Below are 9,281 nucleotides of genomic sequence, written 5' to 3' on the forward strand. Positions count from 1 at the left end.
TAGTCAGAATTCTGGTATTAAAGTCAGAATCCTGGGGGAAAACAAACTTGGAGTTTTACGGGGAAAAAAGAAAAACAAATTCAAGAGAAAAAAAAATTGAAATTAAAGTTAGAATCTCCATAAATATCAGAATTCCCAGTAAAAAGGAAAAGTCAGAATTGTTAGAAAAAAATTTGAATTATGACATGAGTCAGAATTCTGAGAAAAAAACAGAAATCTAGAATTAAAGTCAGAATCTCCCACAAAATGATGAATTGTGAGATTATAGTAGTAACTCCTGTAAAAAAAAAATAATTTTTACAGTTGGTATCCTAAACAAGGGACAGAATTCCATAGAGTCTGAATTTTGACTTTTCATCTCAGAATTCTGATTTATTTTTTGCTCAAAACTCTGAGATAAAAGTCCTGTTCCCTGTGAGTCACAGTGGCTGAATTATGTATTCTTTTTTTTCATATTGATGTGAGAGAATCCATGATGTGAATCTTCTGCAAACCACTATGAAACTAGTTTGAGATGAGTAGAGCTTTGTGACAGTTGTCATCAGACGATGGCTACGTAAAGCATTGGAACAACACCATAGTAGACTGTGGCACAAAGCAGAACCGATCTGTTTTCATCCTGTTTACACTGAATTGTAGAGTGAATAGTAGCCTCAGTCTCCTGACAGCAGTGGGATAAACTGACCAGGCTGCATTACTGCGGATCTTTTCTTCTAGATTGAAAGCCAGTTGCCACGCCACTGCATCATTATCCCAAAGTCTTGTCCTGTTTGTGTGGCGTACAGTCAATGAAAACACAGATGAATCATTCAAACAGTGATCTTTCAGCTCAGCATTTCTTTTCCTCCCCCTTTTCTACACAAAGCCAGATCCCTGCAGGCAGCCTGTCCAGTTCTGGGGCCGCCTGGCTCCACTGACTGGGGCGTTTATTTTTAGAGCTCCACCACGGTCCAGTGTCTGTCATCAGGCTGCATAAAGCTACGGCTGCATGCCTCCATCTGTACGTTGTGACTCACTATAACAAAGATGGTGAGCGCTGCACTTCAAGTACGTTTATTTTACACTTACAATTAGACCAACTTCCTTGTAAAGTTAACCTCAACCTCTTAAAAATCCTTCTTCTTTTCTTTAATTTCATCTCTAGCTCTGGCTCTGACCACTTTTGCAAGGATTTAATGGATCCTAAAAGGCTCCCTAAACCTAACAGGTTATTCATGTTTTTTTTTTGTTGCATGAAAACATACGTATTTTTGTCTTCCTCCTTTAAAAAGGCAATATAAGTTTTGGCTCACAGTTGCAGCAAAAGAAAAAAGCAAAATGAAACAAACAAAAAAAATGAAGTAGAGCAGTAAAGAAGATGCTCTTGGTTTTCTGTTAAACTCTCTTTCTCATCTCTATGTTCTACCGAACAGTTTCCAGAACACAGTCAGCCTTTTTTTTATCAGCTTGTTCAGCTTTTTTACTTCCCAGAATCAGATGTTGCTACCATAAGTGCAGACGAGATTTCACTCATAAGAGTTATTGATGGCATGCAGCATCTTGGTGCGAGTACTGAAGAACCTGAAGACTGAACAGGAAGTACAGTCTTCTATTTTGCTTTCTGAACTTTTTCCATAGAGCATTAAATGGCCCGAATAATAATGGTTACGACCTCATCTCTTTCCTGGACAGAGCCGATGAAAGATTTACAGCTGTGACTAAGTACATGTACTCTGTTTTTCATCCTATGCATCTATTATTTTTCTATGCATCTCTGTTCTGAGGGGTTTTTCCTCAGCGTTTGGTTTCAACCTTCTTACATCACCAGTTGGCTTGGGAGATTTTTCTTGCACTGCAAAAAAAACAAACAAAAAAACAGAAAATGTGCAAAAATATAAGTACAGTTGAAATAAGACAAAATTAATATGCAAGTAACTTTTCTGCAACATGTGAGTTTGTTTTAATTTTAAATATGACTATCTTTTTTATTTTCTTGTGCATAGTTTGTTGCTGTATATAAATAAATATCCACATCTTGTACGTTTTTTAAGTTATCCAACTGAGTTTCATAGTTGTTATTTCTCATGTTATTTTTTTAATAAATATGAAATATTTTCTTGTATTGTAAATGTGTTTGTATTGTGCAGTCTCTTGTTCTTGTACATGGTGCATTTTTAAAGGAAAGACTCCAGTCCTCCCAAACTCTTGAGTGGACTTAAAAATTTTTCTTCCACATTATTTCCTCCCACTCAACTTTCCTCATATATGGGTGGATACAGCACTATGTGAACTGTTACGTTCACATAGAACTGTTACTAAACAATAGAATATGTAAAAATATTGGTTTTCTTTTGACTTGAGAAATCTCCAAATGACCAGACCGACCGAATTTAGAGCTTTCAATGGCTGTAAACTATGATGATATAACTATAAGTGAGTGCTCTCTGTTACTCATCTGTATAGAATGTCACAGGCCGGCCGCCATGATGGAATGTTATTTAGCTATGACTCGTTTGTATTTGAAAATGATGCGTTTCCCTTTAAATGTCGCAGCTGAGCTCAACCAGGAAGCGGCGCAGCGATCCCGATCCTCCATCATCAACAGGCTCCCGTTTGTTTGTGTCCTGCTGTCTCTTGTCCTCTGCTCTGCTGGCCCATTTTTCTTTTGGTTTGTAATAAATGAAGTGAAAGTAAAGGGGTTCGGTTTGGCTGTGTGAACTCTCCGGAAGCATGGCGGACGGTCCAGCCGCTGATGTTGACGAGCCGCCCAGTATCATTTTCCCCCCGGTCATCACTGTGTCCGTCCTGCCCAGCACTGCTGCAGGTAAACTGACGGCGGTCTGACTCGTTACTCACGTACACAGCTTCTTTAAGGCTTTGATGCTGCAGTCAGACGCTTACATACACTCGTCGTGGCGTATTAATTAGGGGGCTTTTAATAATAGATGAATGACAGGAATCATTAGCATTGCTCATTCTGTCACACGTTTAAGTATATCGAGATAGCATAAGATAATAACCACCTGCCTAACGGTGTTTTTTAGTCTCCTTTTTGGTGCATGGAGGCATGCTGTGGTATCTGGAGCAGAACCTTTTAAGTGCTGTTAGTTTATGAGGTGGAGCCTCCATGGATCCGACTTGTTTGTCCAGCATAAAGGCATGAATGGAGATCTGACTCCTCAAACTGGTAGTTTTCAGCCTGGTCTTGCCCAAACCATAACACTGCCTCCGCTGGCTTTCCGTGTTCCTGTAGTCCACGTTTTCAGACAAACTCAAGGTCCAGGGGCCATAGCTTTTTATGTGGCCCTCCAGACTCCAGAGGGACACATAAAAAGAACTGAAACAGTTGTGTAATTTTATCAATAATATCAAAGCGGTTTTACCTATATTGTGCCAAATTACATTATGAGCAGAGCGCAGGAGATATAAACTCTCAACACGACAAATGATTGTTTGTTCACAGAAATATATGCGCTCATGTCAGTTTCACTGCACAGTCAGAAAGACAATAACACAGAAATACAGTTTTTGAGGATAAACTCCATGAAAAGTGTGGGTCTTAAAACACCCACATCCCCACAGGTGTGATGCCTATCCTGCACACCAGCAGGTGCAGTGAAGGAGACATAATCTGTGTGATTCACTTCTCCCTAGAGTGGACATAATGTTATGCCCGATTGCTACTACTTGGTGCTCAAAGAAGACAATGACCCAAAACACATTGAATTTAATTTCACACATTCAGACAATGAAGGCGGCTCAGGAGCTGTCAGCATTTTCAACACAAATTCTGTTTTTGATTTTCCTGTTGCTGCTCGTATCGTCTACCCAAAACTGAGTTAAGGAAGTAGTTCTGTCATTCCGTTTGCTCCGTCTGTCTGCTTGTCCATCAGGGCGTAACCTGAAGGAATGGCTCCAGGAGCAGTTCTGTGACAAACCGCTGGAGCAGGACGACATGCGGCTCCACAACGCCGCTTACGTGGGCGACCTGGACACCCTGAGGAACCTGCTGCAGGAAGATGACTTCAGACGGTGAGGCCAGCTAACTGCCGGACTGATCAGGCAACAACACCTAATCTATGCTGTAGTTCTCAGGTTTTGCTAATTTCTAGACACAACAACTGAAAGATCAGAGAGAAAATTCATAAGTCTTGTGTTGTCTATGTTTGTGTTATTTGTTTTAGAGAATATTAGATGAGACGTATTACTCTTCTTATAGCACATTTCACACTTTTTGTGGTGCCATTTTAAAAACAACCATAAGACTCTTAAATTTTTGGTTTCAGGCGTATTAATGAGAAGTCGGTGTGGTGCTGCGGCTGTCTGCCTTGTACGCCCCTGCGGATCGCAGCAACGGCCGGACACGCCGCCTGCGTGGCCTACCTGATCGCCCAGGGAGCCGAGGTGGACCTGGTCGATGTCAAAGGTCAGACGGCGCTCTACGTTGCGGTGGTTAACGGTCACCTGGACTGCGTTCGGATCCTCCTGGAAGCTGGCGCCGATCCCAACGGGAGCCGCCACCACCGCAGCACCCCGCTGTACCATGCGGCGCGGGTCGGGCGGGTGGACGTCCTGCAGGAGCTGATCAGGTGAAACGAAGCAACATACAAACCTCTTACTTTGACCTCCAGCAGATTTATAGATGTATTATATCCTACAAATAAAATGTGTTTTTACTCTGTTTTTGCTGTAATGTGCTGAATTACTCAATTACTCAATATTTTTAATCATGTTTCCTTTTGACATCCCTTTGTTATTTTCCCGTTACAACAGTAATTTCAACGTATTTTTATTAGATTGCGAATGTTCTTTAAAAAAAACAATCATAAATGAAAGTTAGTGTGTTTGTTTTTTATTTTTTTTGTATTCAGTCCCCTGATTCAATGCCTCATGGACCAGCTTTGCAGTGAAATGTTGCCCCATCATCATTTGGAAAATAGCCGTTATAAGACTTGCTTGATATTAGTCTTAACACATGAGTATAATTTAACTTAAACCAGCTTTTTTTTTTTTTTTTATCAAATATGGACTTTGAACTGTATCTGGATCAGACAGCAGGTCAAGTCAAAACCAGTCATTATTGTAGATAATGTGGGCAGATTTGTGGAATTGGACATATGAAAACTGGAATATCTTAAAATGTGGTAATTTGTGTATTTTATTCTAAGTGGTTTTCTGTGACTGAGCGATAGAAGAGTGTGTGTCCTGTCTGCTGCTCTCTGTGGGCCTGTGTGTGTATGTCTGTGTGTGTGTGTGTGTGTGTGTGTGTGTGTGTGTGTGTGTGTGTGTGTGTGTGCGCGTGTGTGTGTGTGTGTTGGATGTGACCTGGTCAGCCGAGGCTCAGGTCTCCCTCAGACGTGCTGCCGAGTGAGAGAAACCTGATCCCAACGCAGCACGCTGCTGTTACACCAGTCACTTCCAAACACAACGAGTAAAGCAGAGTCCTTAGTCTGTGAAACAGGAAAATAGCTCTGTCTGTAAGTTATTTTGCATTAATGAATAATTGGAACCACAAAGAGAACCAGTTAACAGCCAGAGCATGTCAACACAGAGAGGGAACAAGCTAGCATTGACTGTCATTTCTACAAACTCATCCCTCATCAAAGATCCTTAGTGGTGGAAGATGTGCGCTTACTGAAGGCTTACTTTCTCCAGAATTTTGTAGCTTCTTGTTTTCTTTCATTTTTTTCTGTACATTCAGTTCCGTCCATCCTCTTGTCAGCTCTGACCAGCTTCCCGAAAGCATGATGTTTAACAGTGCAGCTGGTGTGTTCAGGATGTCTGGAAATGTTAGTTTTTCATCCCACTTTGCATTTTGTACAGACATAAAAGTTGAGTTTTATTTGGATCTGACCAGACCATATTCCTCCACATGTTCTATGTAACAGTTTTCATGTAGACAATTTCCTCCAACCTGTGCTGTTTACTTCAGAAGCTTTAGAGTATTTGTTTCTTTTTAATTGATGCTATGCTTGCTCAGTTTGAATTTGGGATATTGTTGTAGTTTTTAAACTTACATTTAATAAAAAACAAAACAAAAAAAAAACTGTTATTTCTACTGTATCATGCACTATTTTAAAGTTTTGATGTTAACAAAATACTAAAAACTTAAAGAGATGTGAAAACTTTTGTGTTTTTCCCCCCTCTAAGAGTACGCAAAATCATTTTTTATATATATCAGTGAGAGGACAGAGACAGCTTCCTCATCATAGATTAATATTAACATTTGTTTATTACGAAGCCAGGCAGTTATAAGATATGTGGCTTTTTACAACATCACTTTTTGTTTTCTTTCTGTTCTTGTTGCCCTAAATTGCATTCTGTATTGAGGTTGTGCAAAATGCATCTTTTTCAAACATAAAACCATTCAACTTTTCTTGTATCTTTCTAGATTCAATGCCGATGTTGACATGGACCACCAGCTGGGTCCCCGGCTCCTCCTCAGTGCTCGAACCCTTAACACCCTGGTGGTGTGTCCTCTCTACATCAGCGCTGCCTACCACCACCTTGAATGTTTCCGGTTGCTGCTCCTAGCCGGCGCGCAGCCCGACTTCAACTACACGGGGCCCGTCTGCCACGAGGCCCTGACTCGGGGCCTCGCCTCCTGCCTGCTCGACGCAGTGCTGCGACACGGATGCGAGGTGAGCTTCGTCCACCTGCTGCTGGACCATGGCGCAGACCCAGCGCTGGTTCCTTGGGAGCAGGTGGAACTGGAGGCGCCAAACCGAAGGAAGGTGGATCCGGAGGCACTCAGGGTGTTCCTGGAAGCAAGGAGTGAGTGGAAATAATTTGCAAGTGTGTAGACGTTAATGGAGAGCTGCTGTTGTGTGTCATTTATATTAACTTATGTAGGTGTAAACATGAGAAATTGAAATAGATCAGGCAATATGAGATAATACTTTTGCCATCCTGTTGTATTCATTTATATTTTAAGATCAACTGACCATCTTAGAGTGAGCGTTCAGTGATTTCTGATGGTCCCAAGAAGTCTAATAAATATTAGCTGAATTAGTCAAAAAGTAGGTCATGCAGTCTTCAGTTGGAGCCACTTTAAGTATTCAGCTTGCTAAAGTCAGTGAATCCTCATTAGGGCAGAGAGTGCTTTAATAGTGCACTATGAGATTAAATAATGTTATTAGAGAGTCATTACTAACACTTTTAAAGAACACATTCGGGACAACCGCGACGAGGACTCTAACCTTTACGCCACGCGACGCCACATTATGAATAACTTCTAAACCTTTATCCTTTGATTCTTTTTGTGCAGCCACTTAGCCGCCATTGTTTTTTATTTTTCCTTCACAGAAAACCCTCATAGGCTCACGTATCTGTGCCGCATCCGGATCCGCAGAACGATGGGCAAAAGTCGTCTGAAACACATAGCTTTGTTACCGCTACCAGAATCCATCAAGAACTTCCTGCTGCACCGAAACTGACGTTTGTCCACCGTAATCCATGCGGGTAATAAAAATGAATAAAAAAATCTTAGTAAGTCCCAAAGACAAGCTGTTGTTTGCTTTTTCCTTTATAAAAATGTAGACATTTATTTTCTAAATGTTTGGAAGTTAAAAGTTCTGGATTAACTTTCCGTCACTGTAAGGATTTTTACAGTTATTTTCTTTTTTAAGTTATCAAAGGAGCCTTAGCCATGTCTGAACTTGTGAAAACTGTGTCTTACAACAAATGTTTTCTTTCAAATCACTAAAATTTGTCGTGACTCTAGTTCAGGTTAGGTGTAAAGACTACAGTTTAAATTAGCCTGAATCACGAGTAAAGTTCTCGTTTGTAGAAGTGTGATCCAGCTCCTTTAATTGCTCTTTTACATTCATGTAAACCACGACTTTATCCAATCATCTATTAAATATTTCAAGTTTTATCTTTTGTAAAGTGTTGCTACAGCGGCTGTAATGGCTCAAGGTAGCAAAACATTTTACATAATTTCATCTCTAAAGTGACAATAAAAAGAACACTGGTACAAATGTACCAGTGTTCTTGTTAATTAAGATTATAAAGCCTGAAGCTGGTTACATTTTCATGTTGTGGCGATCTAAATTATGTTTAATTAATTACCACCCAAACAAACTTGTTGAAATGTTCTGCTGTTTGATGGTGGTATTGCACTTTTGTTTTCCTGTAGATAAGTGTTTATGAAGTTAACCTCCTTTTGCTTCTCCATGTTAATACTACAGGTGTAACGATACACTTAATTTAAGTTGGGAAAGCAGATTAGATGTTTGGATCACTGTTTAATATCGTACCCCTGACAGAATAAAAACGAATGCAAGACCTAGGTTTCTTTTCAGTTTATATAATTTGGGGCTAAACTTCATTATTCATACAGCTACAAATCATTATCACCTGCGATTCTTGCATTGGTTTGGTGTAGAGTGCTGTAGATAGAGGCTTAACCCGCCATGATTAACCAAACATGGTGTCTTTTACTAGGCTTTTTCAGCTGTTGTGTTCTGCTAGTGGTGACTTAGTTAATTGCAATTACCAGTTTGTGCCACTAGATGGTGTATAAAACAATTCCTTTACATAAACATTTTGCGCTTTATTAAATTGGTCTACCTTTGTGAATGAAAGAGCAAATTAAAGGAACATGATCCATACTGTAATACTGGTAGCTGGAGAGATGTTTACATAATAGATATTACTACTACATGTCAGTATACTGAGAATAAACAGGATCCTGACCAACCTGTGACTGTGTAATAAAATATACTACAAGTTCTTTTCTGTATCATTGACAATCTATAAAATGTTGATAGAAGTGTTTTTAACTTTGCATTTTTTAGCCAGGAAGCTGCCTTCTCTGGGGATTTGTCACATATGTTGTCTTCAGTGCAGGTCTGTTACTTTTTCTCAAATACTAACATTTAAATGTGGTGCATGTGTAACATGTCAGTGTGTCTTGCTCAGAAATTTGTCCTATTTGTTTGCAAACATTAAATCTGGTCTCGGGTGATTCCTTGTGTGTTTTTATTACCTTAAACATGTCGAGTCAGACGAGTTTGCGTGCTTCTTGGAGTTATTTCCGGATGCTTACTGTTCCTTTTTGATTTCTGTTACAAACCAAGATGAGACAAATCATCTGAGCCTGTGAAAATGATTGGCAATGAAAAAGTAACACTATTAGCAGTCCCTAGATGGAGCTTTCCAGAATATTTGGAACATTAGTAAGTGTGCCTTTGTTATAATTTTCTCATGTGATCCCTGATGGTGCTGTTTGAGTTACCTACCAAGAATATGGAAGAGCAGTGCAGAATCTCCTTTATCCTCAGAGGTCTGAAAACGTTTAA

General features: G+C 39.9%; 1 protein-coding gene across 1 annotated transcript; it reads left to right on the plus strand.

The window, feature by feature from the left end:
- The first annotated feature begins 2,462 nt into the window (after window positions 1-2,462).
- Window positions 2,463-8,947, plus strand: asb1 (ankyrin repeat and SOCS box containing 1). Its single transcript, XM_014991871.2, has 5 exons — window positions 2,463-2,803; window positions 3,873-4,011; window positions 4,266-4,568; window positions 6,371-6,753; window positions 7,285-8,947. Exons 1-5 carry the CDS (start codon window positions 2,710-2,712, stop codon window positions 7,413-7,415), a joined length of 1,050 nt encoding a protein of 349 aa, XP_014847357.2. The 5' UTR covers window positions 2,463-2,709; the 3' UTR covers window positions 7,416-8,947.
- Window positions 8,948-9,281: the final 334 nt, after the last annotated feature.

The sequence above is a fragment of the Poecilia mexicana genome, unplaced genomic scaffold, assembly GCF_051168715.1.
Source record: "Poecilia mexicana isolate PSO_F unplaced genomic scaffold, ASM5116871v1 scaffold_2, whole genome shotgun sequence".
In the NCBI taxonomy this organism is placed as follows: Eukaryota; Metazoa; Chordata; class Actinopteri; order Cyprinodontiformes; family Poeciliidae; genus Poecilia; species Poecilia mexicana.

Excerpts from the sequence above, each read along its gene's own strand:
- asb1 (XM_014991871.2), top strand. The coding sequence starts at position 2,710 with ATGGCGGACGGTCCAGCCGCTGATGTTGACGAGCCGCCCAGTATCATT. Across the intron at positions 4,012-4,265 it reads CAGGAAGATGACTTCAGACG|GCGTATTAATGAGAAGTCGG; the intron begins GTGAGGCCAGCT and ends TTTTGGTTTCAG. Across the intron at positions 4,569-6,370 it reads GTCCTGCAGGAGCTGATCAG|ATTCAATGCCGATGTTGACA; the intron begins GTGAAACGAAGC and ends GTATCTTTCTAG.